The 13,398-nt window shown below is 38.6% G+C and overlaps 1 protein-coding gene across 2 annotated transcripts in view; it reads left to right on the top strand.

Annotated features, from left to right (window-relative positions):
* The window catches only part of SCG3 (secretogranin III), a 45,282-nt gene that overhangs the window by 18,531 nt on the left and 13,353 nt on the right, over nucleotides 1–13,398 (top strand). For both annotated transcript variants that reach the window (XM_036441996.2, XM_045582476.1), the window contains exons 9-10: nucleotides 3,625–3,708; nucleotides 4,464–4,595. In XM_036441996.2, the coding sequence (XP_036297889.1) occupies nucleotides 3,625–3,708; nucleotides 4,464–4,595 (216 nt within the window). The remainder of the gene's footprint in view (nucleotides 1–3,624; nucleotides 3,709–4,463; nucleotides 4,596–13,398) is intronic.

Here is a 13,398-nt window from a genome sequence, read left to right as displayed (position 1 = left end):
CAAATACCAGTCACCCCTGGTGTCTTTCGGGCAAGATGACTTCACAACCCCTTTCTCTGGTCTTTGATGAGGGAGGGAGAATTAAACAGAAGAGAAAATCTCATAGCACAAACAATCTAGAATTATTCTGTATGAATTGAATTTCTTTCTACATAAAAAGAGTTGTGCTGTTTTTTCTGATTATAAAAGAGCACATTTATTTTTTTTTAAAGCAGTCAATTCAAGAAAGGTAGTAAAAGCCGAAACCGGTTTGGCTCAATGGATAGAGCGTCGGCTTGGGGACTGAAAGGTCCCGGGTTTGATTTCGGTCAAGGGCATGTACCTTGGTTGCGGGCATATCCCCAGTAGGGGGTGTGCAAGAGGCAGCTGATCGATGACTCTAATCGATGTTTCTAACTCTAACTCTCTCCCTTCCTCTCTGTACAAAAATCAATAAAATATATATTTTAAAAAAAAAGGTAGTAAAAAAATCACTCATAATACTAGCATTTAGGTAATATTTTAGTTTATGTCTTTTCAGGTATTTTCTGTGTGTGTGTGTGTGTGTGTGTGTGTGTGTGTGTAGGCACACATGTATATCTATGTCATTCTTTTTAAAAAATATATGCTTTTACTGATTTTAGAGAGAGAGGAAGGGAGAAGGGGAGAAAGCCCCCTACAGGGGATCAACCCAGGCATGTGCACTGACCAGGAATTTAATCAGTGCCCTTTCATTCCATGGGACACCACCCACTCAGCCAACTGAGCCATTCTGACCAGGCCCTATGTCATTCTTTTTCCTTTTTTAAATATATTTTATTGATTTTTTTACAGAGAGGAAGAGAGAGGGATAGAGAGTTAGAAACATCGATGAGAGAGAATCATCGATCAGCTACCTCTTGCACACCCCCCACTGGGGATGTGCCTGCAACCAAGGTACATGCCCTTGACCGGAATCGAACACAGGACCTTTCAGTCCACAGGCCGACGCTCTATCCACTGAGCCAAACCGGTTTCGGCTCATTTTTTTCTTTTATCTGACTTAACAAAAACATGGATTCATGCTATATACACAGTGCTTTGTAGACCACTTACTCACTTAACAGTAGGTCAAAGACTGTTTTAAATCAGTCATTGTTTTATACCAATGCCCCAGGACTCAGAACTTCCTCACTTTAATCCTTTTTTCTATGGAAATAAATTAGACATACCATAAGGCTTATGTACAAGGTAGATATTTCCACTACTGTTTATGGCTGTACTGTCCAGTATGGTAGCCATTAACCATATGTTGCTATTAAAATAGAAAGTAATCAAGCCCAGTGTGGCTCCAGGGATGACTTATAAACCAGGAGGTCATGGTTCGATTCCCGGTCAGGGCATATGACTAGGTTGTGCGCTTGATCCCCAGTGTGGGGCCTGCAGGAGGCAACCAATCAATGACTCTCTCATCATTGATGTTTCTCTCTTCCTCTCTCTTCCTCTCTGTAATCAATAAAAATATATTTTAAAATAATAAAAATTTAAAAAATGAAAAGCAATTAAAATTAAACAAAATTTATTTATTTTTATTTGTTAAACTGATTGGGGTGACATTGGTCAACATGAACATATCAGTTTTAGGAATGGGTTTCTTTGTTACAAGATATTGTATATTGTACCATGTGTGCACACCCCAAGTCAAATCTTCTCCTGGCACCTTATATTAAGACCCCCTCTCCCCCTACCCTCTGCCCTCTGGCAACCACACTGCTGTTTGTGTTCATGAATTTCAGTTTATATCAGTTTTAGGAGTGAAATCACATGGTTCTTAGCTTTTTCTGACTGACTTATTTTACTTAGCACAATGTTCTCAAGGTCCATCCACGTTGTTGCAAATGGTGCTACTTTGTCCTTTTTTATGGCTGAGTAATATTCAATTGTGTATGTGGACTTCTTTATCTAGTCCTCTATCACAGGGCACTTTGGTTGTTTCAATGTCTTAGCCACTGTGAATGATGCTGCAATGAACATAGGGGTGCATATATCTTTGCTAATACATGATTTCGAATTTTTGGGATATATACCTAGAAGAGGGAAGATTTTAAATCTAGTTTTTCATATAGTAGGCACATGTACCTGGTGGCTACCACATTGAACCAATACAGAAGTAAATATTTCCATCATTGCAGAAAATTCTCTTGGACAACACTGGTTTATAGGAACAAAAAAGTGTAAATGACCTAGATATTCCACAAGAGGAAAATATCTAAAATAAATTATTTAGTGGTTCTTATGTTAGACTATTTAAATTTTTCTTTCAAATGTATGTGTTTTTAATAATTGTATGTTCATTACATATGCAATGTAAACATTGTTGATAAGGATTAATAACAAGAGGAAATATTCATGACTCTATTGAATGCTTAAAGCCATTTAGAACTTTCGTGTTAAAAAATGAATGTATGTATAGAAAGTTGGACAGAAATATACCAAAATGTTATCTGGAATAAAAGAGACTGCATCATACAATAGAATATACTATTTTTCTTCTCAAAAGAGGCATGGGGTAGAATGAAGGGAGAGTTTACTTGGAGAGGAATAATATAAAGTAATAATGGATTCTTCATAGATTAATTGCAAAGAAATGGTTGTTTGCAAATAGCAAAAAAGACTTGCCCTATTAGTAAGATAGAATATGTGGCTGGTTGAATAACTAAATACAGAATGTAGATTCTAATGTGTTGTCTACCTTGAGCTGGTTACAGTCTAGACTCATATCTAGTAACATTTATGTGATGTTACTCCAAAGGGCATAGTTAGGACAAAGACAAGGATAAGATTTCATCTTGATAAGAATAGGGAAATTCTCACTCTTACGACTATCAGTCGAACTAGCTGTCTCATGAGTTAATGAGAATACTAAATGATGGAAATCCAACTCTTTGGCTTAAATGAAAAGAAAATTTAATTGCCTCATGTAGCTGAAAAGTCCAGGGTTAGAGGTGGTCTGGCTTCATGTTTGTTAAGTCTACCAATGGTGTAAGGAGGAGTCTATTACTCCCCATCTCACAGCTCCGATTTTCCATATTTTCATTTTAAACAAGTGGTTCCTTTATAAGAACAAGATGGCTAGCACAGCTCCAATCTCACATCCCCACAGAACAAGAATCCCATTGGGAAGAGAACCTCTTTCTCCCAGTGGTTCTAGCATTGAATGTAATTGTCGTGGCTTGAGTCATGTTTTTCTCCTTGAACCAATCACTGTAGTCCAGGGGGTGGAAGACCTTGAGACAAATGTGCTGAGAGTGGGAGAGGTGTGGGTTTTCCAAAGGAAAACTAAGGTGTAGTTACCAGAAGGTATTGAGTAGGCCAAAACCACAGTGTTCATTATAGGTTTCAACCCTATATATTCTAGCTGTGGCCATAAAAATATGGAAGGAACTTCTGCAATTAACTGGGTAAGAGGATGAACCTGGGATCTCAGATAGGATTCTTTATTATCCTGAGAGTCTAGCAATAAATCCATGTCAAATCATCTTTCTAGCAGTGTTAATATCATGAAATTCCTATTGTGACATTTTTGGTGAAACTTGAACATTTTTAGTAGAAGTTTGATAATATCTTTCAGGAAATAAAATTATATTTTTCCCCTCCTCCCTCAAGAAAACTTGGATGAAACAATTGCTCTTCAGACCAAGAACAAGCTAGAAAAAAATGTTACTGACAACAAAAGCAAGCTTTTCTCAGGTATGATTTAACAATTTTTCTTGCTTTGAGCACAACCTTTTGAATTATAAATAATGAACTTCAGTAAGCATTATAAAGAATTATAGATTTTTTAAAGTTTTAAAATCTGAAATCCAACCGTGGGATTAAAGAGCTACAACCTTGGTTATTTTGTGGCCAGCCTCAGCACAGAAATCTGATCCCGAGAAGCACTGAAAAATGGAAGTACATCTTTAGTTAAGATTCTTAGGAAGTGGTCAGGGCCCCAAACACCTGCCATTGTCTTAAATTCTTAGGTGCTATTCTGAGTAATAAGCTATTCTTCAAATATACAACAAAGTAGAGTTTGGGCAACTACAGACTTATTTGCATTTTGAATCAAGACTCAAATTTCCATTGGGATCTGACCTATCCCACTTAATTGCCTACATTAGTTAAAGTAATGGAAATAATCCATGGCTCTAATGACACAGTATGGCAGAAGAGAAAGAACATTAAACCAAAATCCAGGATGCTGACAGGTTGGTCCAGCTTTTCTGCTAACTCAGTGGATGACCGTGGCACAGCTCTCCCTTCTCTGGGCCTCAGTTTTCCCCTCTGTGAAATGGGAGGAGGGAGATGGTATAGATAACCACTAAGATCTCTTTCAGCTAAAAAAATTTTAAAAAAAATGACCTACACTCAAACTGTACTTTTTTAATAGTTTATTTCTACATTAGGAGTTAATTAATGGATTGGGAATAGGGTTATACCAACAGTGCACAATCTGATTACAGCGCCATCAATGAAGGGTCATGAAGAAACAGACAGTACCAAGGAAGAAGCAGCTAAGATGGAAAAGGAATATGGAACCTTGAAGGATTCCACAAAAGATGATAATCCCAGAGGAAAAACAGATGAGCCAAAAGGTATGGAATTAACAGATCTAGGTTGGCAATGAAAGTGGGGAAGCAAAAATGTTCAACACACCTGAAAGGGTGATCCATAAGTCAAGTCCCACCACTAAGAATAACTATTGAGCAATCATTTCTTCTAATGTTCTTGAGTGTCCTGGGATTGCAAATTGGTTTTATCTTTTTGATGGTCTTTTTTTTTTTTTAATTTAAAGTATTACATAAGTCTCCTTTTCCCCTCATTGTCTTCTCTCTGCCCAATCCCACCCCCCAGCACATCATCCCCCTACTGTCTGTGTCCATTGGTTATGCTCATATGCATGCATACAAGTCCTTTGGTTGATCTCTTACACGCTGCCACTCCACTGCCTTCCCTCTTAGGTTGGATGGACTATCTGATGCTTCTATGTCTCTGGCTTTATTTTTGTTCATCAGTTTATAAGTGAGATCATGAGATATTTACCAGTATCTTTCTCTAACTGGCTTATTTTGTTTAGCATAATGCTCTCTAGGTCCAACCATGCTGTTGCAAATGGTAAGAGTTCCTTCTTTTTTTACAGCAGTGTAATATTCCATTGTGTGATGTACCACTGTTTTTTAATCTACTCATCTGCTGATGGGCACTTGGGCTATTTCCAAATCCTAGCAATTGTAAATTATGCTGCTATGAACATAGAGGTACATATATCTTTTCTGATTGGTGTTTCTGATTTTTTTTGGCTATAGTCCTAGAAGTGGAATTACTGGGTAAAATGGGAGTTCAATTTTTAACTTTTTGAGGAAACTCCATACTTTTCTCCACAGTGGCTGCACCAGTCTGCATTCCCACCAGCAGTGCAAGAGGGTTCCTTTTTCTCCACATCCTCTTCAGCACTTGTCTTTTGTTGATTTGTTGATGATAGCCATTCTGACAGGTGTGAGATGGTTTCTCACTGTTGTTTTGATTTGCATCTTTCAGATCAGGGGTCTTCAAACTGCGGCCCGCGGGCCACATGCGGCCCACAGAGGAGTCTGATCTGGCCCGCCAGGTTTTTTGGGCAGTGAGCGCAGCCGAGGTGTTACAGTAGGAATTAGTAGTTCATATAGTCCGGCCCTCCAGCTCTCTGAGGGACCGTAATCTGGCCCCCACTTTAAAAAGTTTGAGGACGCCTGTTTCAGATGATTAGTGACTTCGAGCATGTTTTCATGTCTCTGGGACTTCTGTATGTCCTCTTTCAAAAAGTGTTCATTTTTTAATTGGGTCGTTTACCTTCCTTTTGTTAAGTTGTATGAGTTCTCTATAAATTTTGGAAATTGAACCCTTATCTGAAATAGCATTGGCAAATGTGTTCTCCCATGCAGTGGGCTTTTTTGTTGTTTTGTTGATGGTTTCTTTTGCTGCGAATAGCTTTTTATTTTGATGTTGTCCCATTTGTTTATTTTCTCCTTAGTTTCCATTGCTCCAGGAGCTGAATCAGTAAAGATATTGCTACAATATATGTCTTATATTTTGCTGCCTATAAATTCTTCTAATATTTTTATGGTTTTCCATTGTACATTTCAGTCCTTTATCCATTTTGAGTTTATTTTTGTGTATGGTGTAAACTGGTGGTCTAGTTTCAGTTTTTTGCATGTATCTGTCCAATTTTCCCAACACCATTTATTGAAGAGAATGTCTTGACTCCATTGTATGCTCTTGCCTCCTTTGTCAAATATTAATTGAGCATAATGGCTTGGGTTGATTTCTGAGTTCTCTGTTCTGTTTCATTGGTCTATGTGTCTGTTCCTGTGCCAGTAACAGACAGTTTTGAGAACAGTGGCTTTATAATATAGCTTGATATCTGATATTGTGATCCCTCCAACTTTGTGCTTTCTCAGGATTGCTGAATCTATTCAGGCTCTCTTTTTTTTTTTATTCCATATAAATTTTTTGAGAGTTTGTTCTAGGTCTGTAAAACATGCTGTAGTTGTACAGATTGCATTGAATCTATAAATTGCTTAGGATAGTATGGACATTTTAATGATGTTGAAGTCTACCAATCCATGAACATGGTATATTTTTCCATTTGTTTATGTCTTCCTCTATCTCCTTTTTTCAACATCCTGTAGTTTATTCCTAGGTATCTTATTTTTTTGTTGTTGTTGCAATGGTAAATGGGATTGGTTGGGGGTTTTTTTGTTTTGTTTTGTTTTTTAGTTTTTCTTTCTGTGAGTTCATTATCCTATTTAATAAAAGCCTAATATATAAATTGTCCCCTTGGATGGTTGTTCGACCACTCCCTATGTCATGCGCTGACCACTAGGAGGTGATGTGGCACTGGTAGTGGGCAGCAATGGAGGCACTGCCAGCCCTGATGAGCAGGACTGCGGTGGAATGATGGAGCAGGTGAGGGGGTGGCTCCAGGCCAAGGCAGATGAGAATGGGGCCCAATCACCCCGCCAATCACCCCACAGACAGTGAATGCAGTGGTGGGCTGGGCTGCTGCCTGGCTCCCAGGTGCTGAGGGAACTGAGCGGGGGGGAGCCCAGTCACGATAGATGGCATGGCAGGCAGGATGGTGGAACAGGTAAGGGAGTGGCACCAGGCCAAGGTGGGGTGCCAGGCAGGGCTTTGGGGCTGCAAGGCTGGGGGTGCGATCTGGGGCCCAATCTCCGCAGGCCATGCACAAATTTGTGCACCGGGCCCCTAGTTGGTATATAAAAAAGCCATAGATTTCTTGGTGTTAACAACTTTATAGGTATGAAAAAATTAGAATAAATTATATTTCATTGTCACATCCTTAAATTTAGGAATAATTATTGAATCATTCAAATACCTGCACTAATTAGAAGTCAATATTTTAAAATAGTATTCTTAATGTGAGTCTTGTAGAAAACAAGAGTTTAAATAATTTAACTAAACAATATTCAAAAGTTAATAATCACCCCACACACACATCCCAATTGGGGGCGGGGCCAGCTGGCCAACCTCCCACATCCTCTGCCCCCCTGGCCAGTGTGGCCCAGTCGGCCCCCACCAGTGCACAAATTCATATACTGGGCCTCTAGTATGGATAGAAACAAGTGCACATTCATACTTGATAGATCCATGCTTAACAAGTATCTATGTATTAAGTAGAAAAGAAACAAATGAGCTATGTAATTAGTACCTTGTAGCTGAATAAAAGCCATAAAATTACTATTTCTCTTATATATTACTACTACTACTTCTGACATTATAGCAACTTTTTAAAAAAAGTATATTTTATTGATTTTCCACAGAGAGGAAGGGAGATGGATAGAGAGCCAGAAACATCGATGAGAGAGAAACATCAACCAGCTGCCTCCTGCACAACCCCCACCTGGGATGTGCCCGCAACCAATGTACATGCCCTTGACCAAAATCTAACCTGGGACCCTTCAGTCCAAAGACTGAGCCAAACCAGTTTTGGTTATAGTAACTTTTTATGTATGTCGTTCTAGATCATGATAATGATGACTTTATGCTTCCATGATTATAACTTGGACGATAGGAGCCTTTGCCCCCATCTTGGTCTTTTGTCTTTCTAGCACTGACCAGTGGTTTTTAAAAGCACCTTTGCTCACTATAGCAATAGGATATTCTAGACCTGCTCTGAATTTTCCTGTCCCAAGACTTCAAATCAGTTCTTCTTCAAAGAGTTCTGGTTGTTTTTTAAATATATATATATTGGGGATTGAGCCCACATCCCGGCATGTGCCCTGGCTAGGAATCGAACTGTGACATAATGGTTCATAGGTCGGCACTCAACCCCTGAGTCACACGGGCTGAGCTCAGCTTCTTTATAGAGACCTGAACTGCGTTATGTGGGTTCAAATGAGTAGTGGTGTTGGCCAAAGGTATGCTTTTTCAGTTATTTGGGGGTTTTTTTTGAGACAGGGCTGAAAATGAAATTTTTTTCTTAATATATCAAGTTCATGTTTATTTTTCCTATCTTACAAAGTTTTATATTATTGTACCCTCCCTTTCTCTGGAATGGATTTCAGTGATATTCACAATTTTCTCCTATGTTGACATAGCTGACATATTAAATCTAATTGTTTGTTAGTGCCCTGTGTTAAGAAAGGTTATGATGCTGCATCTGGGCTCAGGAGGAAAGAATATTGGAATTATTAATTAATAATCATTAATTGTGGGCAGTGGACAGGGGAATTGGTGAGGGACATACCATGTTTGCTGACTCTGTAGACCAATCATGCTGTCTTGATACTTCTGCTCAACCCTAGACCCACTTTGGATCAGTGATAAACTTTTATTTAATATATTTTTTTAGAAATTCTGGTTAAAAAAAAAAAAAAATATATATATATATATATATAAAATTTACCATCTTAACCTTTTTATTGAAGTAATTCTTTCTTTAATCCTCACTGAGGATGAGGATGTGCTTTTATTGACTTTAAAGAGAGGGGAAGGGGGAGAGAGAGAAACATCAATTGGTTGTCTCTCATATGTGCCCCAATTGGGGGATGGAACCCACAACCTCGGTATGTGCCCCAACTAGGGGATGGAACCCAAAACCTAGGTATGTGCCCTGACTGGGATCAAACCCATGACCTTTTGGTGTACAGAACATCGCTCCAACCAACTGAACCACCCGCCAGGGCACCATCTTACCATTTTTAAATGAACAGTTCATTGGTATAAAGTGTATTCATATTATTGTGCTGCCATTACCATCCATTTTCAGAACTCTTTTCAGGCAAAACTGAAACTCTACTCATTCCCCCTTCCTTCCCAGCCCCTGGCAACCATTCTACTTTCTGTCTCTGGATTTGACTAATTTAAGTACCTCCTGTAAGTAAAATCATACAATATTTGTTCTTTTGTGATTGGCTTACTTTAGTGAGCATAATGTCCTGAAGGTTCATCTATCTTATCAGCCCGATTACTCTGGGATAAGAAAAAGTGATTCCAGCACTGTTTAGAAAATACCGGACTGAGCTGTAAGTCAAGAGCAAAGGTTCCTTGAAAAAAAGGGGGAAAAAAGAGTAATTAAACCCCCAAAGGACATATTACAATATATACCTTTGTATTCACAGTTGCTTTATTTGCACTTTTTTTTTAAAAGCTGTTTTGCTTCTCTGTTATTAAACCCACTGAGGAAACACTGGATAAAAGCATCTATATGGGTGGAGGTAGGGTTGACTGGGTTTTCTGAGACATTTATTAAGCAACAAATAAACATTAATTCCGATGGCCTGCCTGGCATTGTGTCCAGGAAGTAGTTGCAGAAGGAATAACAGAGATGGAGAACATCCAGCCCTTGGGCCATAGAAGGCCTGAGAGAGAAATCACTCTGTCCAACCCTGTCAAGGCTTTCGGGGTGAGTTAATTAAATGTTTGACCAAATATAGCAGGTTAATTTTAAGTTGATAATTTTGTATGGGCCCCAGAATGATGTTATAAATATCCAAATAGCCCTTAGCAGAAAAATGGTTCCCCACCCTGGAATATGTTTCACTCTGAGGACTCAAGCAAGCTTTGGAATGACCTGAGAGTAGTTGCTAACCTATGTGTGGGCAAGTGTAACACAAGCCACATCCTTATTGATGAATCAGGCGTGTGTAGAGAAAGTTGGAAGACATTACAGAGCAGATCAAGGGATGAGGTAATGGCCCAGCTAAAACCATTTTAGGAGTTAATTATAAAGCCAGACACATTGGCAGTAATGCCTATAGGGAGTCTGTTTTTAGTCTTGCAATGTGAGATGAGACAGCAAATATTTATTAACTATATCAAGCATATGTTGGGTCATTGGGAAATAGGAACAATAATAATAATAGTTACCCTACGTTTGTATCACTCTTCAACTTACTGAGCATGTTTACATGAATCTTATTTCAGGCAGACAATGTAAAATAACTCAATGATGAAATATGACACATTAACTTTTGAATATTGTTTAGTTAAATTATTTAAACTCTTGTGTTCTACAGGACTCACATTAAGAATACTATTTTAGCCAAAACTGGTTTGGCTCAGCGGTAGAGCGTCGGTCTGTGGACTGAAAGGTCCCAGGTTCGATTCCGGTCAAGGGCATGTACATTGGTTGCGGGCACATCCCCGGTGGGGGGTGTGCAAGAGGCAGCTGGTCGATGTTTCTCACTCATCGATGTTTCTAGCTCTCTATCTCTCTGCCTTCCTCTCTGTAAAAAATCAATAAAATATATTTTTTTAAAAAAGAATACTATTTTAAAATATTGATTTCTAGTTATTGCAGGTATTTGAATAATTATTAGTGCAGGTATTTCAATAATTATTCTAATTAGTACAGGAATTTCAATAATTATTCCTAAATTTAAGGATGTGACAATGAAATAGAATTTATTCTAATTTTTCCATACCTAAAAAGTTGCTTAATGTTTCAAGTAAATCACTCTCTGAAGACAAAAAAAAAAAAAGTATTTGGCACTTTATTCCATGATCTAAGTATACTCTCTTTTGCCAGTTTGATGTTTACTCATTCACTTCTACTTTATGAGTCACTGAATTTTTTAAAAAATCATCCAGGGGATGAGATCAACATTATAATACCCAGAAACTCATTCCAGTGCTATCATTTATCAAGATTATGGCCAGATAATGAAACTGAGTTTTAAAAGTGATCTCTAATATACCTTTCACTTAAATATTCTATCATTTCCATATCTTTACCAAAGACAGAGACGGTAACTTACTTAATTAATAAATTGATAAATTAACTAACTCATGTGGATGTTTTTACTTTTAAAGCAACATAAGAGGAGAAAAGTGATGCCTTTATTCAAGCCCCAAGGCATTCTTCTAGAAATGTCCAGAAAATAGCGAGTCCTGTCTTCTCCCCTGTGAGTCAGCAAGAGTGCTCAGAGCTAAGCACAAGCACAGAGACCTACTGCCAACACAGGTTTTTCAAGGATAGCAAAGGAGAGTTTCTTCCCATATTTAGAAATAATGAATCATCTTTTTTAGGGTTTACCCCTTAATTTACAAATAAGTAAGCCAAGGCCCAGAAGATGAGGTGACTCGCCCAAGATCTCATAGCCCAAGACTGGCAGATCTGGGCCTTGGACTCACATTCCCTGGTCCCATTCAGTGCTCAACTCAGTATTCCATACTGTCTATGTGGGGCATATGAAATGTCATCATTGTGCAGAAATCTTTGAATTGAATGGCTTTGAGGCCCATGTTGACATCATAATACCGGTACTAGTTGCTTTGCTTAATGCAGTTCAAAACTGTAATCATATCATTTTTCCTGTAAGAATTTTAAGCATCATTTATTAAACTTAATTTTCATATACACTCTTTTAAAAGATCTAATATCTTTAGTACATCCAGTCTTCACTAGGTTAACTCTATTGATTTCTCCAATTTTCTGAGGGGCTGCAGATCAGGATAGCAGAGCTGGGCCAGGACAAATTTATGTATAAAGGATACCGTATTTTCCGGCGTATAAGATGACACTGTGTTCTAGTAAAAAGCCTGCTCAGATTGGCCAGTCAGAAAGGCAGTCTATTAAAAAAAGAACTGGTGTTGCCTCGGAAGTGGGGGGTAGTCTTATACAGCGAATATAGGCCTAAACCTATGTTTTAACTGTAAAATTAGGGGGTCATCTTATACGCCGGAAAATACGCTATTTCTTTCCTAGTGCTGAGCCAGAACAGCCAGGAAAGCGGGGTTGCCTCTTGACTCTGGCCCTCTTCCCATCTGCTCCAGCATATGTTTTCAGGCTTGTTCCATATTACCTCAGCCATGAGCTATTTTTTTCCACAGGAAGCTGAAATCAATTTGAAAAAAAAAAAAAAAACTCCAGCTTTCCAAAGTGGACTCTCATGGGCTTTCAGCGCACACTGTGTAAATAAAAGATTTGCTTACGGCTCCCGGAAGAGAAAATGTAAATAGGAACCAGCTGCTTCTCTCTAAGAGCAGAGGAACAGCTGATTTCATTCCCGTCATCCCCGTGCTCCTGTGAATGTGTGGAGGTCCACTCCCGGTGGCCGTGGTTCCCAAACTGTACCCCACATTGCAATCACCTAAGGATTGTTAGTAGAAGGAAAAACAAAAAACGTGACGCTTGGTCCCTACCCCCAGATGTTCTGACTTAATGGGGATAGGGAAGGAAGGACCTGGACATCGGGATTTTTGAAAGTTCACCAAAGTGCCGAAACCGGTTTGGCTCAGTGGTAGAGCGCCGGTCTGCGGACTGAAAGGTCCCGGGTTCGATTCTGGTCAAGGGCAAGTACCTTGGTTGCGGGCACATCCCCCGTAGGGTGTGTGTGCAGGAGGCAGCTGATCGATGATTCTCTCTCATCGATGTTTCTAGCTCTCTATCCCTCTCTCTTCCTCTCTGTGAAAAATCAATAAAATATATTAAAACTAAAAAAAAAAAAAGTTCACCAAAGTGATTTTAATGTGCAGCTAAGTCTGAGAACCACGCCTTATTGGTAAAAGGTGGATTTTACCAAACGACACTCAGTTCATTCCAGAGGCTCATTCCAGTTCAAGACGAGGTTCTGATGCTTACTCAGTTGTGTCTCCACAGGCATGTCACCTAACTTCTCTGAGCCTTAGTTCCCTCATGAGTAAAATGGGAATAATACTGTTTATTTCCCAGAGCCCTGTGAAGATTAAAGGACATACGGATATAGTTTATTTAGCACATTCATAGGTATTTAAAAATGTTTCTGATATAACCATCATTTAAATTCAGAATTCATTAAATTTCATGTCTTTCAAATAAAGTTTATTTTTTTGTAAAAAAGAAAAGACTATAAATACCATTTATATTTTTTAGATTTTATTTAGTTTTTATTTCATGCTCACCAAGCAATTTTCTGA

This window comes from Pipistrellus kuhlii, unplaced genomic scaffold, assembly GCF_014108245.1.
Source record: "Pipistrellus kuhlii isolate mPipKuh1 unplaced genomic scaffold, mPipKuh1.p scaffold_m20_p_1, whole genome shotgun sequence".
Classification (NCBI taxonomy): Eukaryota; Metazoa; Chordata; class Mammalia; order Chiroptera; family Vespertilionidae; genus Pipistrellus; species Pipistrellus kuhlii.
Note: the sequence above shows the minus strand (reverse complement) of the source record. Positions and strands in the feature narration are given on the sequence as shown.